At 39.1% G+C, this 22980-nt stretch overlaps 1 protein-coding gene across 5 annotated transcripts; it reads right to left on the bottom strand.

The window, feature by feature from the left end:
- Positions 1 to 1611: 1611 nt before the first annotated feature.
- LOC139145431 (leucine-rich repeat-containing protein 43-like) lies at positions 1612 to 17404 on the bottom strand. 5 transcript variants are annotated; one of them, XM_070716608.1, is made up of 15 exons: positions 17223 to 17404; positions 16352 to 16406; positions 15084 to 15277; positions 14516 to 14626; positions 9981 to 10111; positions 9350 to 9470; positions 8924 to 9041; positions 8406 to 8482; positions 7998 to 8138; positions 7281 to 7437; positions 5734 to 5978; positions 4881 to 4997; positions 4251 to 4469; positions 3477 to 3564; positions 1612 to 3137 (listed from the first exon to the last, which is right to left on the bottom strand). In XM_070716608.1, exons 1-15 carry the CDS (start codon positions 17316 to 17318, stop codon positions 3004 to 3006), a joined length of 2004 nt encoding a protein of 667 aa, XP_070572709.1. In that variant the 5' UTR covers positions 17319 to 17404; the 3' UTR covers positions 1612 to 3003. The 5 variants fall into 5 exon arrangements, with proteins under 5 accessions (XP_070572709.1, XP_070572710.1, XP_070572713.1 ...); XM_070716609.1 differs by having other exon boundaries at positions 1612 to 3134; XM_070716612.1 differs by having other exon boundaries at positions 1612 to 3134; positions 3489 to 3564.
- Positions 17405 to 22980: the final 5576 nt, after the last annotated feature.

Genomic DNA, 22980 nt, shown 5'->3' with positions numbered 1-22980 from the left:
TGTTCTTGTTCATTCATTGATAAACTTCAAGTTTGTTGTTAGTATGTTGTATTTACATTTGATGAAACACAAAGTGTGTTCCCAATCTTAAGCCCCACTAGCTTTATCTTTTAGCATTATTTTTATGATTTTACTTTCAAACTAAAATAAGTTGGTGGCAATGTAGTCATTTAGGTCTGTGTACACACTTATAACTACCTGCCGGGGCTATATATGCATTTTGAACAAGATAAAGATTACACTGCGATTAAATGTTCGCCCAAACATTAAATCACAGCCCCATGCAGAAAAGCTAAAACTTTGATACTATGCATATCTGCACTGAAATCTTCATATAAATTGCACAGCATAGTCCAAATTGTAATGCACAAGGGTGAATGTTTTCAACTATGACATTGTATGTTCTGATTCCTTTTTAATATTACCAATTTTTGAAAATGTCAGGAAATCAAAATGACCGTTAAAATTGTAATTTACATGTGAAATGTTTCTGAAAGGAATGGTTTCCTAATGCAGTAAAAGCTCACATCTCTTCACAGGGTAGATTTCAGAGAGGAGAGAATAGGTAGATAATTTGAGGTCAACAAATTTCAAGAGTTACAGCTAGTGGGGCTTTAACGGTGCATTACTTTATTTCACCCCTAATTGACTGATCCTTAGCTTTGCTTTACATAGAAAGAGCCTGGCAACAGGTTCAATGTAAGTCAATTAAGTTTCTAGGGGGGGGGGTGGGGGGGTTTGGGGAGAAACTAAGGGAATTAAGTTTTTTATCCTACATTGAACTTTTGACGTCGCCCCTAACTATACTAGTACTCCACATTATCGACCGAATTGCGTCGTCTAACGTACGGTATTTATCCTTAGTATTTGAATGGATGAAGAGATATTAAACTGATCCAATAATTACTGGTAGATTTGTTCTAAATTAAAAATTATGGGCTAAAATACCATAAAAATAACACTTCAACACTGGCCAATTTAACCAACAGTTCATTTCATATTTTTCACTTGCAATATTCTTTGAAAATTAGAACCGTATATAGTAACTGCAAAATTCTTAAATGCACCAAGTAAATTTCAGTATGCACACACACTCACAAAAATTTACAGCCACACATACAGAAATTTTGGGTACACACACTACCCACATGCATCTTGAGAATCAGATGCCGTCATCTTCAGTGTTTCACGCACACATGCAGTGCTGATAATACAATAGTTGAAGTGAAATTTCTTATCTTAGACAACCATTGTAAACTAGTCACATTCTCAAAAAGTGTCTCCCATTAACGCAATTGTCTTACTGTGATGAAGTCATTGGTTGCTGAATTTTTGAGTGTCCTTCTTTGCTTGAAAAAATGAGTAAATTTGTAACCTGCATAAATTAAATGACACTCTGCACTCGTAGCATTTTTTTTATTCATGAAATTTAAGAAAAAATTTGCCTCTTAAATTCTGTGAATTCTCTGTTGACTGATCCTAAAGAAATACTTTTTTGATGTCCTTGATACGATGCAAGGGTTTTTAAACTCACAAGACAGAAAATTCTCTGTTTGAATTAAACAATTTCCGTTACACCACATTCTTATTGAACATAAAAACAGACAAAGCAGTTTATTAAAGTTGACAAACCTTTATTTACAAGAAATTGCAGTAAGTTTTACATCCTTTGTTCTGAAAATACATTATGCACTTATCATGAGTACATGGTGTGAAACCTTCAGACTTCAATTCCATACTTATGAAAACTTTCAGTGTGACTGATTTTACTGACAAGTGATGATAGCAAGGTTTGTGTATGATGTAAAGAAATGGCTATCAATTTTTATTGAAGGAAATAAAAAACAAGGACACATTTCAAGAGGGGCAGGATTGCTTTGTCCTATAGAAAACATATCAGCATTGAACATGACCTCCAGGATTCTGGAATACTGTACATCTTAGCGTAACTGGTTTAAACATATAGCAACATATAAGAGGGCAACTAAATGTAGTTGACTTTCAAACTCTATAAAAAATGTAAGCTGTAAGACTTCATACGGATGAAATAACATTCATTTTAGATTTCAACACAGTAGTGGTGTCACTTGATGTATGCATCTCTATAGATCAGAGTCGTTGAAAAACGTGGAGCAAAGCACAACGCCATCATTAGTGCTATAAAAGACAATGTACAGGCCATTCTGTACCGCAGCACTACAGAAAACATAGTGATAAGAACTCATGAAATGCTCTAGCTTTTGCTGATACAGAAATGAGCAAGCCAAATGTGAAAGAAGCTGTTTTCATGTAACGCATATGGTACATGTGAAAGTTATTTACAACACTCCCATGAAAGCACCTTGTCTCTTAGATCTTAGCACTACGCAACTAGGTCCACAGCAAAGGAATTGCAGAAAATCTACTGAAAATCACAGAGCTGGTTTTATCAATTTTGTCAAAAAAACTAATGTTTTGTAAATTTGTAAATGAAAATCTTGCACTATAAATCTATATCATAGACTGGTAGTTTGTGTTTCTGTGGGGGATAATCAATGCAATAAAAACCAATAAAATACTTACATACAGAGTAATACTTTTATTTTGAAAAGTGCAGATCTGATCTTGCTCAATGAAAAACTGGAGGGATTTCACAATAAAGATTTCAGGACGGATAATATATGCAAACTTTTATTTGCTCGACAAAAGTATTGTACTTATTTTATGTATATTACACTACTAAATTCATCATCAAAATATCCACGTTTCCACTGAAGTACAAGTATATATATACTAGGATCCCCATATGAAATTAACATAATGCATATTATATAACTGAAATTGACACTTCCATGAAATTGACATATATACAAATATGTGACAAGACTTCTCTTACAAAAGTCTTTTCCTAATCTGATTTCTACTGTGTTTCCTCTTCTTGTGGTTCATTTTTGTCAATTTTTGGTTTGGCCAGCGCATCGGCCGCTGACTCCCAATGCTGAAGTTCAATTTCAATTTGCACTGTCAGGGGCTGCTTCTCCTCCGGCTTCTCCTCTCCTTCCATGATTTCACTTTTCTGAGACTTGGCGGAGCCCCCTTTCTTACCTTGCCATCCTTCTTGTCGGCTTTCTCCTTGCCCGCTGCTGCTTTCTTGTCTGCTGTGGTCAAAAACCAGACATGAAAATTTCAGACAAGAGATTCAATAAAAGAAACTAATAAAAAGAAAAAAGTGATCTCTGTTTGGTTTTTATCAGACACAGAGGGCGCTCTCCACCAAAATACTCTGGCAACAAAAGTTAGTTTGCAAACAACACATTTGAACACAAAATTGAGTTATCCTACGTACGTATGAATCAATGTTTTGCCTGCCATGGTTTTAGTTGACAAATTAATGAACACAGAATCAGGACATCACTGAAAATTTCAAATCTAAACAAAATAAAAGCAAAACAAAACATATCAGTTAATGTGTGAGTAGTTGTTAGTTTCAGACACACCTTTACCCTTGCCTTTGTCTTTGTCTGCTTTTCCATCTTTCTTCTTTGTTTTTGGCGTTTCACCTCTTTCTTTCTTCTTCTTTTTGTCCTGAGAAAAGATGAGAGGAGTTTGAAATCTGATATACTGTAGATGCCAGATCATGTAAGTCTCTTTTGTTTGCTTTACATTCTCTCTCTCTCTCTCTCTCTCTCTCTCTCTCTCTCTCTCTCTCTCTCTGCCTGTCTTTGTCTGTCTCTCTGGTCTATGTCTCTGTGTTTGTCTCTGTATTTCCACCTCTGTCACTGTCTTTCTGTCTGTCCCTCCCTTCCTCCCTCCCTTCCTTCCTCAGGGAATGATGCTTAGGCAATAAAGTCCCTCCCTCCTGGCCAATAATGGACGTACGAAAGCAAACTTTGCACAACATGATGAGGCGAAGCTGTGTACATTACTGTATGTTGTGCAAAGTTTACTTTCGTCCATTATTGGCCGGGAGGGGGATATTGTTGCTATTATTTTATAGTTTTGACAATGCCAGTGAATTTGTAGATGTAGAAAACATCTTGTGCCACAATGCTGGATTATCGGATACATTATCAGTAATAATCTGAGGGTATGACATCACAAAATTCACTGGTATTGACAAAGCTATAATATCAGACAAAGCTTACAGGGAATGCCTATAGAAAGCAATATCCACAAAGCTAGAACACAACAGACCTAAAACACAATAGACAGCAAAGTTTCCACCTCACATCTTACGCACTGACCACTGTGCGGCAATAAGATGTCAATACCTTTTTACCCTGACCACTACTCTCATCCTTGTCCTCCTCATCTTTGTCCTCTGACCCTCGGCAAGTGAACGTCTCCTCAAGAAAGTACTCCCCCTCAATGAAATCATCCAAGTCCAGTTTGTAAGTTCCAAGGACGGTGATTTCCGGTGGCAGGCTGTGCATCTCCACGTCCGGTTCACCTTTCTTTTTCTTCTTGCCGTCCTTGCTGTCTTTGCCACCCTGGAAGTGAACAGAAAAGTTTGTCAAGAGAATTCAAGCACTCTGAAATGTTCCCTTTTCTTTTCTGTGGCGACTAAAAATGAAAAAATGTTCATCTTTTTATCACTTTTATCCCTTTTCATGCTTTTGATGGAAACATGTTTAGAAATTATGTAATCATGATATGTCAACTCTCACTGGCATCAGCGTCTGGCAAACCATCACAAGAAACCCAAAGGTCTTCAGCTTGCTTTACACTGATTATCTTTTCTGTTATTTTTGAATTAATAGAGTTTCCTGGAACACAATCTTTTAGAGTGAAACAACATTTATCTCTGTCGTCCTTTGTGCTCCAAGATTTTGAATTCAAATTTTCTTCTCTACTTTGTAAAGAAATGGTGACTTCCGACATTATCCCAGTTTCTTATCCACCTTATCTTTTCCTTTGTCTTTCTCCTTGGCATCTTTCCCTTTCCCTTTGTCTTTGTCCTTGCCGTCTTTATCGTTCTTCTTGTGACTACCCTCCTCTTCCGCTGGAAAAGACAGCACCTGAAAATCAGGAAAAAGAAAACAAAGAAGAATATGATAAATTAGATGATGAACAGTCCCTTGCTGTGTTTACTATCACTTCAAAGCAGAGATATTGCCAATATCACATTGACAAGTCTGCACAAATCAAGTGCATAATTTTATATGCGTACCAGTAATGGCAGCGTGATCTCAGTGTTTGGTAGATTTGACCTTGGCCAAGAATCAAAAGTGCAACACTCAATGTGAATATTCATGCCAAGCTTTAGCAACGTTAAAGGTTCAGTCGGAACAAATGCCTGTTGACAATCTAGCGATAGATTGTGTTAATTTTATCTTGGATATGAGAAAACAATTTGTCATCTTTCAATAAATGCTTAATCTTTCTCTTCCTAGACTTTGTTTCAGACTTTGTCAGGGACTATTTTAACCAAAATTCCGAATATGTACATTCAGACTGCTTGCAATATCTGATATTACTTTACTGCGGGAAAGTGATGCAAATGTTCTGGAGCCATTCATGGGTGATAGTCATAGGCATACTTTACTATGTTATGCAATACCCATTCCACATCCCTTTGAGAACTGCTGAATACATGGTCTGTTCTATACACTGGATCAGACGTTTATCCCTAACCTTGCTAGTAGAGGGGAGGGGTAGACATCAGGGGAGGGTAGACATCAGGGGAGGGTAGACATTGAAGGAAGGCTGGTAACGCATTAATCTTACAAATAAATCTTTGTTACAGCATCTCACCTTTTCTTCCCTGACAGACAAGTTCATTCCCTTCTTGAAGTACTCCTTGAGTGCAGGCAGGTCGTCTACGGCGACATCAAATGTGTAATTGAACTCAATTCCTTCCTCTGACCATGGCAGACCTTCTGTCCTGGCCGGCGCTAGCTTCAGTCCTGGAGGTGGCATAGGGGTTTCAGATTTGATTGACGGAACTACAGAGTCCTCGCGTTGTTGTTCGTCAACAGCGGTGACAAAAGTACCACTCTCTTTTTTATTCAGAAAGTTATTTTTTTGAAGATGAAGGTTTACATCGACAGGAAGTGGATACAGAAGGTGAAAAGCGTAGAGGACAGATCAGGAATTCATCGAGTGCCATGCAGGATGACCATAATGATACAAACCATGAAAAGGAAAGAATAAAAAAAAAGAAACAAAAAATAACAAACAACTGGAAATGACAATAAGAACACAGGAAATAAAGTAAATCTAGCAGACACAGTGTACAAATACTGGTAATACATGACATTCACGAAAGGTCAAGTTCATATTTCAAAGTTCAATTTTATACAGACTACTGTGTCATTTAAACTTTCACCATAAATTGAAAAACTCTTGAGACAGAAAGGCCTGTAATACACTGGCCTACATTTGTTTCTGTTCTTTTGTTTCCATGGCAACTGACCTCTGACCCACGATTGCATATATTAGTTACAGAGGTCAAACATTACCAAATGATAGAAATGTCAAGTCTATGGCTAGCAATTTATGATACATGACTTTGGATACAGGTTTTTTCAAAATCAAAAAATAAAATTATGATTGTGTCCAGGGAGCCACCATGTCAACTTGATTATTATTTGGATAACTCTACATTGTATGTGGGTGTAAACTCTGAAATTCTAAGTGTAACAGAGGGCAAAATTGATAATCAAGGTGGACATGATAATTAACATGCAAACATACTAACAGTAGACTTACAAAAACCACATCGACAAAACAAAACGATGAAAATGAATGCACCATAATTAAATATAGACTAGGTCTTTCTCAGAGTCATGGCACTCTGATACAGTAGTGTGTTTGTGATGAAATAAACTGAAAAAAGTGGTTTTGTTGGAGTTTGGTAGTAATTTGACAAAAATTAAAGATGATTGTATTATCCGTTTGAACTTCATGGAACATAAGTTGACAGCCACAAAGTGTATTCCAGAGGTGTCTTATTATGTTAATTTTATGTTACATATAAAACTTCCTTTCTTTTGTTTTGGAATTGTTTTCACTTTTTGATATTATGTATACTGTTCAATACTAAGATGATTACAGAAACCAAGATTTTATGTTGATTCACTTTCTTGTCAACTCATAACTATCGATTAATGAGAGGAAAAGCAAGCCTGCGTTGGAATTTTTTTCATTTTTCTATTCAACAAACTGCAAGTTATATATTTTTTATCAAACAATGTAAAACCATCAATGTGGAGGTCTTCACACACATCATTTGGTAGTATCCCGTCACTTTCAGGAGAAATGTGATTTCATTGCGATACTTTATTCTGTCACATTCTTACCTGCCACATCACCCGTCATCTGTGCGTCACTGGCCGGTGCCGACGGACCCCTCTCGCTGTTCTCCCAGTCCGGGGTGCCGGCAAAGTCGTCCATCTGCTGAGACGTGGTCGGTGACATTCCCTCGTGTCCTGGACCACTGGCAGCTGGTGATACGCTCTATAAATTAAATTGATACATTTGGAATAAATTTCAGCACTGTGACCGGTGACTTATTGTGAAATATTTCAAGTGTAGTTCAAGTTCATTCATGACTCTCTACTTCATGAGCAAGCAGTAGGCTTTGAGCATTTTCAAAATAAGAATTTTCGTGATGAGTTATTGGCATAATAAACTTACACAATTAAGACAAATGAGAGAGAGAGAGAGAGAGAGAGAGAGAGAGGAGAGAGAGAGAGAGGAGAGAGAGAGAGAGGGAGGGAGAGAGAGAGAGAGAGAGAGAGAGAGAGAAGAGAGAGAGAGAGAGAGAGGGGAGGAGAGAGAGGAGAGAGAGAGAGAGAGAGAGGAGGGAGAGAGAGAGAGGAATGTGGAAGTGCAGGTGAGGCCCATCTATACACAATATATATGCAAAAAACTTTCTCTAGAGTCTTTTGATGTCGTTTGAATACAATATACTATCTAGTTATCCTGTTCATCATCATCATTTGCAATCCAGGCTATGAAATATTCACACTGAAATTATGAAAGGGAGTAATTAAACCGTTGGGCATCTACACTACCTTAGCGGCTTCAGAATCGGCATCAGTTTTGAATCCAGTGGGAGGTGGGCTGGGTGGTTTCGGCAAGGCACTCTCAATGAAGTCATACTCAACGTAGTACTTCCGGTCGATTATTGGGAATTCTGGTTGCTCATCAGGATTCTGGGAGAGAATTCATCCAAAATGAAATTCCAGTTATGATATATTATATTTACTGACCAGCATTCTGAATTTACATACTTCACTCTGACATCAACAAACAATCTGAATCTGACTCTTGTTCCTTGTTTTAAATTTGTCAGAAATTAATGATAAATGGGCTCTGTAGTACAAGAGTCTCCCATACGAAAATTAACAAATAGACGTGAGGTTAATAATTTTTTGACAGATCAGCAATTTTTGTAAGAGGAGAGAGGTCAAAGGTCATACCTGTAATTCTTCTGGCATGAGTATTCCCTTGACGACATGGATGACAATCGTGAGTCTTGCTTCATCCAAGATGAATTCTGGTGTGATTTGTCGGGACAGAAAATGACAACATAGATGTGATCAATATATATCTGCTGTGGTACAGTATTTATATGCATACATTTATTTGTAAAAGTATAGTACTCTGGTTTTGCAAACCAATAGGATAGCAAACATCTGGAATATTTACTTATAGATAAGAAACGTTCAGTAGAATGCAAGTATTTTCTAATCTTAAACTTTTTTTTCACTTTTCCCATCTCTAACTCAACACCGTTACTTTCAACCTGCAATCTGTTTCACTGAAAAATGTAGGATTTGATAAAATTCTGATTGCCCGTGCATTATGAAGTCTCTCCACAAGCCATGTTTAACCTGCCCACCCCTAAATTCCCTGTAAACAGTTCCACACTCACCATTGATGACATTGAGTTTTGGGGCCAAACCATTTTAGCGAAAAGGTTCAAGCGTATCCTCACCTTTTCTCTTTGAGAGTCCCCTGAAATGATGTCTCTCATCAGCCGTCACTCTGAAATCATCCAATATTGACAATTTTTTCAGACTGTCGATGACGAAACCCCTGTAGCCTGGTATGAACTGTAAACGGTAAATTGGAAACAAAAACAAGAGATGTAGTAACAGCTATTTTGCCTTTCAAAATTTTGATAAATTTCTGATAAACAATATCTTTGTATCCTAAACTTTGAACAGTGAACTGTCATTTTTATTCTTGGTTATGAAATAGAATTGATTATGAAAGAGAATAGAACAAGAGTTAACTTGAAAAACTGGTTCAGCTTTACAACTTTTGAAGTCTGTTTGGAGTTGCTGTAACAAATTCACAATTATACACAGGTCATTTATCAAGAAAGTAGGATTTAGACGACAATGACACGCATACTTACAGCCAGTGGATTACCGAGCAGCACTAAATTTCTCAATTTTGGTAAAGTCTGCAACTTTCTCACAACGTCTATAAGATCACAGAGATCATTGTGACTTAGATCCAGTGAAAGCAGGTGTGGCCTGTCAAGAAATGCAGAAAACATCTTAATGTTTATCCTGTACGCAGCCCATCACTCCCCATGTGCCAAGTCAGTAAGGTGGTAGGTATAGAGTAAAAAACCCATCTGTAGACGTATTTTCATCCACTTGGCATGGCAATTTCTAGTGAGTTAAGTCAGTAAAAATCATTTTCTGTTAAAGTGCGACATTGTGAGAAATATTATGCCTTTAACCATGGACAGTTACTTTACTGTCTGTCTTATAAAAAACTGGCGCTGATAGTAAAATATGACCTTGGAAGGATAAATGAAGCTGTAGTGTGTTTTGTTGTTGTGTTGTTTGTGAATAAATTACTTGGGGACAAAAGTGACACACTCTGGTGCAATTTCTCACATCAAACAGAGATTCAAATACTAAATTTGCAGAGTATTGTTGGCAGATAGTGTGTTTGTCCCTATATTACAGCAAAAGCACAAAACCAGCTAAAATGGCCTGATCTGTGAAAAATGTCCAGCACATCGCCTTACTCACCAGTAATTATTTGTAATGAACTCATAGACAGCTGATAAACGATTGAGACCCAACCCAAGATGCAACAGTGGAGGTGGCTTCTGACACAGTGAACTCAGGTCACTGATTCTGTTTGCACATAACTCAAGCACCTGTCAAAAATATGAAAATGACATGGTTACGATCTTGTGGCAATAACATTGTATGTTTAGAACTATCATGGTTTTTATCAGAAGTTAAAGCTGCTCTTAAAGGCCCTTAACTTCGTTATAATTATTTTGGTTTTGGTTTGGTTTATTTTGGTCAAAAAATCAGAAGTAAATTATGTCAAAATAATGCCTATTTATTTATTTATTTATTTATTTATATATTGAAACTCACTATAAGAGTCCCTTTCACAAAGAATAAAGAAACACACACATGTTTTTTTGAGCTAATGGTAACATGACATTTCTACTTTTCCTCAACAACAAGATAAACAAGTCATTGACGATGACATAGTCCCCACTTGTAATAGGAGTATTATTCTTGATGGGGCAGGGAAACATGGTCATTAAGAAGTATCACTGGAATGTATATGTTGAGATCTATAGGTCACATAGGTCTATGTCGTTGTTCCCAATTTGAAACACATGAGGCATGTCTAAGTTATGGTTCTAAATTGGGAAAAAAGATCAGACCTCTAGCTGTATTGGCCAGCCAAGAAATACATATGCACATAATAATGAGGTACAAGATGTGACATCTTAACCCTTTGCGACCCAGTGCAGCCTTGTTGCAACATTGTTGCAAAGCCCAGCTGAAAATTTGCATACCAGGGTCCCAAAATCCCAAAATTTTCAGCATTTTGCACTGCACTGCCACTGTACACACATGAAAATAAGTATTGAATACGGTGCATATTTTTTATGTTTAACCAAATTATTTCTTTTACAGGCAAGATAGGAATTCCTAGAAGCTGCTGAATAAAATTTTTATAACACTAGAGTTTGAGTTTTTTTGCATGGGTGATGAAATTAGTGTGACAGAAAATGATTAAGTTGAATGTTTGAAAATGAAGTGTTTGAACTTCAAAGTGTGCAAAACAAAATTTTTTCGACCAAAAAAATAAATTATGATGGCAATTTTATCATGGAATAAATTATTTTCAAAGTTGGAGTGCTCACAATGCAAACAGCACACGCTCAATTCTTACCTGAGGCTGGAGAGTAACTCGATCACTCCGCGCGTACTAACTTATGAAAATTACAAAGTCAAAGTGAAATTGATGAAAAGCTCATAAACGTTTATGAAGAAGTCTTGGCTAAAAAATTGCCAGTGTCCGATCAGCTGTTCATTAATATTCTGTTCTGTTCAGGGTGAATAAAAGTCACAACAAGAGATTAGATTTCAAAGCCGTTCGCGTTCACTGCAAACATTGTTTACATTTTTCGGGGGACACCGGAAGTCGCTCAACGTCGCAAAATTGACGCGTGGTACTGTAAGAAACACTCGCTCTTACACAGATAGACGTTACACTGCTTGCAGCCCCACGTGGTCTCAACTGGATAGCCTTTTGGTGTTTTTTTGCCAGTTTTACTGCATGACGACAGCATTTCTTCTTCCGTTTGGCGTTCGGAGACAGTACCTCACAGCTGTGGTTAGCGATGTTGTCGATGTTGATGCTGTTCTCAAGCGCCGTAACTTGGCTTTGTGGACCCCGCTTTCTACGACTTGTGAAACCACCGATGAGCTGGCTTGAAAGATCGAGTCGATAATCTTTCTGTCTGTACCTTCGTTGGGATTTGGAGAATGGGCAGTGCTGTACAGGATGAAGGCGTTGATTATCATCCGATCGATGAAAAACCAGAACAGGTACTTCCAAAACTTCATGTACTTGTTGTTGATCGGGTAGTACGATGCCATCTGGTCGCTCAAATCTACGCCGCCCATGAAGCTGTTATATTTTCTCACCACTGTTGGTACAAACACTCCTTTCCCTTTCGCTGAATTTCAACTCCACCGGGATTACAGTTGGTACTCAGCAGTGTTACATCGCGTTTGTCATGCCAGAGTGTCGCTATGATTTCACCACTCTTCCGGTAAACATAGTCGCCTGGTTTCAACTTTGTCGCTGACTTTGACACGGCAGGAGGAAGCCCTTTACTGTTTTTGCGAACAGTGCTGCAGACGTACGTACGTCTGTTCAACAAGTCAACGGCCAGACGCAGAGAACTAAAAAAGTTGTCGTAATAAAGATGATGTCCCATGCCAAAATATCTGCTGGTGAGATCGACAACGACGGTGTAGCCGAGACCGTGTTGAATCTGCTCTCCTTTCCCGGCGTATGGGATCATGTCAAACGTATATCCAGTCCGTGGACATGCAGCCGACCAAATCTTAAATCCCCACTTCACGGGCTTCGCAGGCATATACTGGATCATCGGTGACCGTCCGCTAAATTTGCACATGGCTTCATCGATTGAAATTTCCCGGAAAGGCATGAACTTCATCGGAAATTTAGAACGAACTACGTCAATTATGGGCGAACTTTGTAAAGTCGATCTCTGCCGGATCTTGTCGGTCAGGCTCAGCGTACGGATCATTGACGTGCAAATACTGGTTCAGCTTCATAAACCGGTTTCGCGACATGACTTTCGCCACCCCTGGTACATGGAGACGATCATCTGTTGACCAGAAGTCGCGTATCTCAGGTAAAGAGTGGATACCCATTAAGATAATGACACCAAAATACGCCTTCATTTCATTTCTGTCGACCGGACTCCAATCGGCATCAACTTTCTGTAAGCGATCTTGCTTGAACTGCGCGTATTTGTTGGTCTCACGGACAAGGTGATCCAGAAAATCATCTGTCATGAACAGCCGGAAAAAATCCAGCTGATCGCCTGTACAACCAAGATCGTGGAACGCCCAGACTCATCACCGTTAAAATTAAATAAAGTCACATCATCGGAATTTTCTGACCACTGCAGATCGGCCACATCAATATCGTCAGCGTGAAGATCTTCCAACAGGCGTTCGGCAAGCTCGGTTGGGTCGATGTCGCTTCCATTTTCACGCTGATAGGCTTCCCGGGCAATTTCCGTTCTCAGTTGCTGTTCCGTTATTTCTTCTGTGGTGAAGCCTTCAAAATCACTATCGGAATCGGAATCCCAAAGAAAATGTCCCAAACCCCATCATTTCGTACTTCCGGGGTCGACATCCGCAGTTCAAAACAAACTTTTAATGAATATTCACACATGTAAATCTGGCGCCTGTGTTCAAAGATAAGGTCAGGAGGTCGTCTGTCAAGGGGCGGGAAACTAATCGTTTATTCATGAGGGGAGGCGGGAAATGTATTCAATTATTGGTGACGTCGAGATAAGATGTTGTAGAACGTCAGTGATTTATGAGTACTTGTCACGACCAAAAATAACGATGTAATCACTCTGTGTGTAACATAGCAACATGCAGGCCGTCTCAGGCCTGATTGGGATTTCAATACCGTGTGCGTACGAAGCCGGATCAGGCCTAATTGGGTATTCTGGACTGTGATTGGCTGGGCCGTTTCAGGCCGTACTGGAGCGCAAAGGGTTAAGGTCTAATATCCTATCAAACTTGGAGAGTATACAACTTGTGGTTACTGAGTTATGCATATATATGTATAATCAAGGTCAAAGGTCATCAAGGTCACGTGACATTTTGAAAAAAAAATTGTATTGCTAAGCTATCCCTATATACCAAAAATCAGACCTCTAGCTCTATTGGCTCGCTCAAAATTAGATATGTGCATAATTAATGAGGTACAATATGTGGCGTCATAAGGTGTCCCATCATACCATATATGAAGGGTGTAGCACTTGTGGTTTCTGAGTTATGGACAAATATGTTACTAACTAATATGGATATTTGAGGTCAAAGGTCTCCGAGGTCACGTGACATTTTGTAAAAATATCTGAGATATCTGCGTGAACCAACGGATGGACTAACGGACGGACATGACCCAATCTATAAGCCCCCTGGACTTCATCCATGGGGACTAAAAACTGTGTCACTGCATCCTTTTTGCAATATGAATACGATGAGAAACTAAATTTTTATTTTTCTTGGCCTTATACATGGGATTCTATGGAGAAGTGACTGACTTATACATGGGAGTCTATGGAGGTGTAAACTAAAAAGTCCTCTAACACGGCCAAATTTGATTGCATTGTGAAACAAATCGACGTGCATCTGTATGGGGTAGGATACTATCCTTGTGCAAAGTTTGAAATAAATTGACCAGGGCATGTCTGAGATATCTGCGTGAACGGACGTACAGACGGACGCACACATGCACACACGCACGCAAGCACGCACGGACATGACCAAACCTATAAGTCCCCCCGGATGGTGTCCATGGGAACTAAAAAAGTTTGAGTACAATTTATTAATATACGGAACTTAAAAAAAAAAAGAAATTAATGAAAAATTTAAATGTACATACAGCATTTTAATAGAAATAGCAAATGATATTGTGGACAACATTACAATAACAAAGCCAAAGAATTCATATATGACGGTACACAGACTCTTACCTCTAGTGACGGTGGAATGTTTTTGGAATCTATTGTTTCTAAGTAATTGCAGCTCAAAGTAAGTTCCGTTAAGTTCTTGAATTTCAGTAAGTCAGGATCTAATTGCGTAACCTGATGGACAGAAAACAGAATGAAATGGGTTTCAATTTTGCCAAAAGTTTGAGAAAAGTATCGCAGTAGAGTGACAGTTCTGAGGAAGGACAAACAACTTTGGATCACGATTTTGACAGATTTCTGTAGAGTAATAGTAAATATCTACAAAGATTGCAAAGAGTGAATTAAGTATGGTATTGCTGTTATCATCCATGTAAAGACAAAGTGACACCTGTAACTGATACCAAAGCTGAATACAGCATCCAAGTACCATACATTACCTTCGATCACATAATTGACCAATCACAGACAACGTTACACAAGGGCTACATGTTAGCCGTTTCAACACGCAAGATTTTCAATTTGATATGAAATTTTAGAAAATTGACAGACTTTTTAGAGAGGTCAAATCTACAATTACCAATAATAAGTGTTAATGGTAAAAAATAACTTGACACCAAAAAAACAAAGGTACCTGTTTGTCAATGATTCTAAGCGTTTTGAAGTGTTTGTATATAAATTTGTCGTCCAGTAGCCATGGCGATTTGATGGCAATATCTCTTAGTTCTTTTGCTTCGTCACTCCAGCTGGTGTCAACATTGTACGGCGAGTGTTTGGAAGTAAAGTATTCCTCCAGTGTTTCCTCCTGCTCCTGCTGTGCTCCATAGTCTGCAGATCAGAAAGTAAGGAATTAAAAACCCTTAGAGCGCCAAAGTCAATTTTTGTCGCCTCAATAAAATATATCCCATTCAATTTTTTTTCAGATTTTCACTAAAATATTTGATAAAAACTGTAGCCAATTAAATATGATGTCCATTTGGTCCAAAAGTATCAAAAAAAATTACAGAAAAATTTATAAAAATTGGGAAAATGTTTCACTACAATTTTGGTGGGGAAAATTACAGCACTCAATGGGTTAAGGTAGAATGCGCCTCGGGGATAGATATTCTGACTCTCAAACTTTCACAATACTGATTTGTTCTACCACTTGTCGGGCTCATTTTGAAGCTTGTGGAATAAAAAGTTTTCACCATCTTATTTTGGTGGAAATCTAAAATTTCATTTTCCCCATAGCCTAACACAGGAATGGTGGCCATTTTGAATTTCATGTTGTAAATGACGGCTTATTAGTTTGTCCAGTATTAAAGTTTGATTTTTTCATCTTGATTTCAAAAGGTAATGATTTAAAGTTTCCTGGGGGAAAGTTTGAGCAAAAGTTCAATTCTTACAATTTCCAGGTGCACTTTGCCTTAAATGAACAAATTCTGAACCATGCGACAACTAAGCTATGCTACTCAGCATCTTGATGCATAATGATATAGAGATTAGGTGTAACCCTTTCAAGGGGGAGGAGGGGAATTTTGAGGTCAAACACAATTTTCCCAGAGTTTTTGCCATGTACATCTTTTCATTATCAAAATTCCCTCATACAAATGTATAGCAGAACAAATGTTTATTTGCACCATAATGAATGGTTTCACTCCTTCATCATAGACCAATGTACTCTGGAAGCCAAGAACTTATTATTTTCCTTGAAACATTCATTTAAATATGTATGTTAAATTCCTGTTGTAATCCTAGCTTGTATCTTTAACAAACACATGTGATACAACTCAAAGGAGGTACAGACGAACAAAATTTAAACTTTCCTTTTCATTCAACTGTCAATGTCAATTTCATATCAGTGTGATCCTTTCTGTAAATCAGTTGTCCAAAAACTCAACAGCACAGGGAAACACTCACCTCTTAGTGTGACAGCAAAATGTGTAGCTGGAAGACTTTTATCTTTCGAAGTCCTCTATTATTAAGAAAAATTAAAAGTGACACTCAAAATTAATTAATATGAAAAAGACGTACGTATTACTTTAATCACTTTAATCACTTTATTGCATGACAACACATTTCGGAAAGTGCGGTATAGCAAGAACAAAACTAAACATAGCATAAATCATTGTTGTCTATGTCTTTCCCTGTTACATTTCTCAATATGTTGTTACATTTTTGGATCGATTCTGGGATACTACTACAGGTACTTTGACTGCGATTACCAAATGATGGCTGGTTTGCCCCATTCAAAGTTCTGGTGACTGAAAAGATGCAATAGGGAGATTTTGTTCATCTCAACTTGGTGGAGTAATCTTCTCCATCCTAATAGTGTTATGAGACGACTAGTTTGATGAAGATTTGTGTGCTGTATGTATGTCCATTGCTCGGTGAACGCTGTCAGACAACTGCGTCTATTAGCACAATCAGACTTTGCTGCGAAAACGAGCCCTGCCACTCCTTGACGTGTTCTGCTGGGAGTGGGGCACTCCAATGACCAACCTACCCGAGTGGTAGAGGCTACGGGTTCGCAGCAAAAGCAGACTATGTGAGAGGCGATACGATTTTCACGCATTACATGTTCGTAAAAACTATTAATATAAAATGAAGGTTCTAAGATGAATGTGTTCAGTACTACGGACAGCATCAATGAATACGCTGGAGCCTTGACCGGCCGACTTTCTACTGGCGACCGAACTGTGATAGCACAACCGCGTAACAGTGCGCGGTAGTGACTGGGATCCGGTACGTTCACATGCAAAATTTAAGGAGTTGTAAAAGTTTACCTTACCCAAGAACCGACGCCACAGGGGAATTCATTTAAACATAACGTCCTTAACTGTGACTGAAACGCAGAGAAGGCCGGTACACTTTCTGTTGTAGCCATAATTCTACTGATGAACTTTTGATCTCTCGGACGACATTTGTTATGGTAACAACACGGACGCCATGTTGGATTCACATAGCATTGTGGGGTTGCCTTTTGTTTTTATATGTACAAGTTGGCAGAGGGCGCTCTTCATAACTTTTTATTTCGAGCGCATAAGTGCAGGTGTTCGGGTACTGAAGTCATGAAGTCGGGTGCTCGATAGCTATGCCCACAGTGTGTGGACATATAGCTATATCAAAACTGGGTACGTTACCAAAAAAATTGTTTTAATAACTGTCTATGGTTTGCTAACTGTCGTGCGCCCGTTGATTCCAAGTCTGACCAACTTTTGTCGATAATCGACAAAAGACAAAATTCATTCTATCGTTGGATCGCCCTTTAAACATGTAAAGTTTGTACGATTCAGTCAGTACTCCAGATACACCAATCAGCATCTTGAAACACGAGGAAAGTGACGTATTCAGATGTGTGCATAACGAAACTTGGGCCCTTCCTACAGAACGGATAGAAAAAGTGTCGTGATAATTGTTGATCTCTAAAACAACTGGATGCTAATGAGTAACGCGGCAGCAACCTCTAAAAAGCGTGGTTGGGAGATTAAAACTGAGTGCCTCTTCTAAGGTACTTAGCATGTTGCTTATTTTCACATCTTTTACAGTGATTTTCCTTTTCTCCTTGATATCTAAATTGCCCCCCTTCCCGATAACAGAAACCACTTTGACCAAACAGCGTGTTTCCAACCAGCTGGCCAGGGCCACACTAAATGTTCGCAGGATATGGAGCTGCATTCGAGAAAGAACGGTGGCCAAAGTGTTTCTGATCCCAGTTCACTGGTCCCAAAACGGGTGCGGACGCTGAGCGTGTCAACCGTTTCGGAACGCGAACTGTCACCAGGTCAGAAAGATAAGCAGGAGGAGCTAGATTATGCAAAGTTTTATAAACAAAAAGAAGAATTTTGAAATCAATTCTTGCATGGATAGGCAGTCAGCGTAGCTCCCGCCTCACAGGTGTGATGTGCTCATGCAATTTGGTACGTGTGACAAGACGAGCAGCAGAATTTTGAAGTAACTGGAGTTTATAGAGGTGCTTATCATCAATATACCGAACAGCAAGCTATTACAGTAATCAAGCCGTGATGTTACAAAGGCATGCACAAGTCTTTCAGTGTTTTTGCGATCTAATACATTTCTAATTCGACCAATTCTATGGAGAGCAAATAATTTCAAAATATGAATACTCATATCTGCACAGCGATTTAAATGAACACTAAGATCACGAACGGATTAAGACATAGTATTATCAATTGTTCCCGACTCGAAGAGATGGAAGATCAAGTTTTCTTGAACTTTGAACGAAAGTGAATAACTTCTGTTTTGGCATCATTCAAAACCTAACGGTTATCAATCATCCATTGGCGAATATCATCAATGCAATGTTCAACAATGAATGACGAGTCAATAGCACGCTCACATATCGAATTTAGCTGAGTATCATCGGCAAATAACATTAGATCAAGTGCATGTTCAATTATTATGTCCTCTAATGATGCCGCATACAGCGTGAAAAGTATCGGGCCTATTCCACTTCCCTGAGGAACACCACAATCAAGATCACTTGGTTCTGACGATACGCCATCAATACATACAGTCTGAATTCTATCAGATAAATACGATTCAAACCAGGCAAGTGCCTTCCCCTTAAGGTATAACGCACCTCGGGGACAGACATTCGGACTCTCAAACTTTTACAATTCTCTTCTGATATACCACATGTGGGGGTTCATTTTAAACCTCTTGGTGAAAGAAAACTTTTCACCGGCTTAGTTTTTCGAAATTCGAAAATTGTATTTTTCTCCATAGAGTTAACACAGGGATGGCGGCCATTTTGAATTTCTAATATCGGTAAATCTTGGGTAATTTGTTTCTCTAGTACCAAAATTTGCACGGTGACCCCCTATTTTTATTCTTGATTTTGAAAGAGAATGATTGAAATATTCCTCGAGGAAAGTTAGAGCAAAAGTTTAAGTCTTTTACTTTCGAGGTGCATACTACCTTAATGCCAAACCTGTGCTCTAAACGATGCAACAATACCTTGTGATCGATAGTGTCAAACACTTAGAGGTTATTACCCAATATCGCCTGTTCCTGTGTCGTATCAGCATGAGTGTCATTTGTGCTGCGTCAGACACGAGACGAAGTCGAGTGTCTGACGCAGCACAAATGACACGAATGCTGATACGACACAAGGAACAGGCGATATTGGGTAATAACCGATTTATCATATACCCATGCCCATAATTTTAGGGAATTTTACTAATAGAACGAAAAACCTTTAATTTTGAGGCTTTATTTTATTACGCCTTGCGCATAAATATCAGAATGTTTATGTGAACAGGCTTCATTCATAAAGTATAAGCTTACGATGAAAATGTCAACATCACGCGCGACATCGCTGCAAGTCGTCCATATCTCAATGAAACCCAAGAAGAAAGACACCGGGATACAAAAATCGTCATACAGAAGGAACATTTTAAGGTGCAATATGCTATTACAACTGTAACCGATCAAAAACTGCTCAGCTTTAAATCTATCCTGATTTCGATCGTCGTACGGCACGGAGCTCGCGCGGAGAGGGGACGCCATTTTGTTAGTTTACCTTTAGAGTTGCCATGTCAACAGTCGTCGCGCGCGACATCGCTGTCACGCCACGCGCTCACTACCTGTTCGGTGGAGACCGTGCACAGTGCCGGCGCCGTGCGAACGGCAGAATGTTTGCTAGAACTTGACCAAAAAAATACCATGGGAAAACATTTCAAGACTCAACGTGATATTTCCGTATTTTGCAACCAGAAATACCCGTGTTCCTCGAAGCCCTTCAAGTTTTTACGTCGACGACATCGCTTCGCAGGCGGGGAGCGGCAGCCATTTTGTTGTTTACGTTGTTTACCAACAAACTGCTAATGTAGTTCGGGAAAACTCTAAAACTGATGACGTTCATCGTGCATATCTCGACGTTAACCGTGAAATATCACGGCTGATATTTTACGTTGAACGTCACTAGGATGTAGCAATATGGGCATGGTTATATGATAAAGGCGCTTGGCACATTGCTGGGATAATAATCGTATTTAATATGTAGAATGTCTATATACGACTTGATTATTCAATAAAAGAATCACTGTACGTGATATTAGTGTAGGCCTATAGGGCTACATGTTGACTGGCATTATACACGAATGGCTATGGCTGCCTGGCTCGGGCCCGGCGAACGCATTGCATAATCATCAATGTGTAGAATGTCTACATGACTTGATTATTTAATAAAGAATAACGGTGTGATATTAGTGTACATATGAGCTAGCTTAAAGGGATATAGTCGTCGGAACTGCGCTCAAAGGTCATATGGGACCCATACGACCCATGGCAACAATGTATCCAAGGCACAATGGTGATTGATGACAGTTAAAACATGTCTGTCATAATCTATCATCGTATAATTTAAATATTGCAGCTATGATGACGAGGTGCATCTTGATATCGTGCACGAAATACATTGTTATCATATACCTACATTCACGTGCCTGTGTAAAGCTATGGGAGAAAGCACCCTCAGATCCGTGCATTTTTTTTACGTATCACGCCCCGGCCCGGTGCCCAAATATGGGCAATCGCGTGCATTTCTGAACTATATTTCGATTCTGGTTACTACGCGCGTTGCTATCCCCAAATGTTCCATTCGTACATAAAGCCAGCGCGAGATTAGGAAAACGTCTGCTCGCTCAGATCGTAGTTGCGCGTGGCGACAGTGGAGCCGCACAGGTGACATCGGCTCTTATTTCTAAATTCCAGTGAAATCCTGTGTAAAAAAAACTAAGTGCGTGCCTATTAAGTATAAATTAGTAGAAACTGACAACACGCTTTTGTCCGTCTTATACCTCGATTTCAGCCTTGATCTCTGTTGGTCACGTACAGTACGAATGTTGCTTTGCGCGTTCTAGAATTCTGCAGGTAAACAAATGACGTCATTATGTATGTCAATCCGCGACGGGAAGCGGCCATCGTATTTCTGAAAAACTGACACAAATGGCGATGAATTTTTGATATCGCCCGCATTTTTATCTTCCAAACAATGTTGAATATTATGTAAACTACATATTTACCATTTCATAAGGTATATGATAAAACTTTTACGGCCCTGATACGGCTTTTGCGGCCCTTGGTCGTATGGCGTACGGGCCCTGCACGCTCGGGCCCTTCCGCCGTACGACCTCGGGCCGCAAAAGCCGTATCAGAACGTAAAGATTATTTGTAAACAAGAAACTCGCACAGGCGCAGTTCCGACGACTATATCCCTTTAACCGAGCGGCTGTAGAGCTCTGCTAGGGCTTGGGCCCGGCTTGGGCCCGTTGTCCACCGCTGCACAGATAGGATGGACTGTGCAGCGGTGGAAAACGGGCCCAAGCCGGGCCAAAGCCCTGCAAAGCTCTACAGCCGCTCGGTTAATCTAGCCGACATGTACAGTAATATCACGTACCGTTATTCTTTATTAAATAATCAAGTCATGTAGACATTCTACACATCGATGATTATGCAGTGCGTTCGCCGGGCCCGAGCCAGGCAGCCATAGCCATTCGTATATAATGCCAGTCAACATGTAGGCCTATAGGCCTACACTAATATCACGTACAAGTCGTATATAGACATTCTACATATTAAATACTATTATTATCCCTGCAATGTGCCAAGCGCCTGTGGTGTCGAACGAACGCTGCTGTCAAATCAAGCAATGAGAGAATGAATTTTTTATGACTGTCAAGAGCAAGTAAAATGTCATTTTGAACTCTCAATAAGGCACTTTCAGTGCTATGATAATGTGTGTAGGCCGATTGGTATTTAGAATACAATGAAAACTGACTAAAATACACATCAAGTTGAGTTAAAACGACTCTCTCCAGAAATTTATGCTCAAATGAAAGATTAGAAACAGGTCTATAATTCGATAAAACATGAGAGTCGAGGCTGGCCTTTTTCAATAAAGGTCAAACTAGAGCTTGCTTATACATTTTAGGAACTGTACTCAAATAAAATAAAGTATTCACAATTTTAACTAGATCATCTATTATACTAGGAAGACACATTTTCAAAAGTGTAGTCGGAATTGGGTCCAGTGCACATGATTTTGAATTCATGGAAACAATGATTTCAGCAAGACTGGCTTTTGTGACAGGAGTGAACACTGTAAAGGAATATGGTAGTGGCTCCGTGACCTTTTCTAAGGCCAAGGAACTTGGAAATCGGTTCCGAAGCCCAGAAATTTTATTTGAAAAGAAGTCAGTAAAAGACTGAACCAGTTGAGCTTTATCGTCATGAATAGGTAAAATTGAAGCAGAGGCTTTCTTCTCACCCATACACAAAGATAAAAAAATCGCCAATATCAAAACTCATAAGTTTCCGGCCCTCTAAAATCCTAAACAATCTTGTTTGTCGAATTCGGCAGATTTCGGTCTATCGGCTAACCCATAGACCCTAAATCTTTTTTTAGGGTCTATATGGCTAACCTCGACTCTAGATTGTCTTTTGTCGCTGGCGGCGCTGGAGATAGGTAGCAGGGTGCAAAGTCCTAAGGCTGTAGATTGGTCCAATGATCGCTCGTCGTTTGT

This window comes from Ptychodera flava, chromosome 12 (assembly GCF_041260155.1).
Source record: "Ptychodera flava strain L36383 chromosome 12, AS_Pfla_20210202, whole genome shotgun sequence".
Classification (NCBI taxonomy): domain Eukaryota; kingdom Metazoa; phylum Hemichordata; class Enteropneusta; family Ptychoderidae; genus Ptychodera; species Ptychodera flava.
Note: the sequence above shows the minus strand (reverse complement) of the source record. Positions and strands in the feature narration are given on the sequence as shown.

What these genes read in the sequence shown, in the direction of transcription:
- LOC139145431 (XM_070716608.1), bottom strand. Translation starts at nt 17,318, where the DNA reads ATGGCTACAACAGAAAGTGTACCGGCCTTCTCTGCGTTTCAGTCACAG. An exon ending in TCATGCCAGAAGAATTACAG is followed by an intron (nt 8,139 to 8,405) that starts GTATGACCTTTG and finishes ATTCTCTCCCAG; the next exon opens with AATCCTGATGAGCAACCAGA. An exon ending in TGTCTGTCAGGGAAGAAAAG is followed by an intron (nt 4,998 to 5,733) that starts GTGAGATGCTGT and finishes CCTGATTTTCAG; the next exon opens with GTGCTGTCTTTTCCAGCGGA.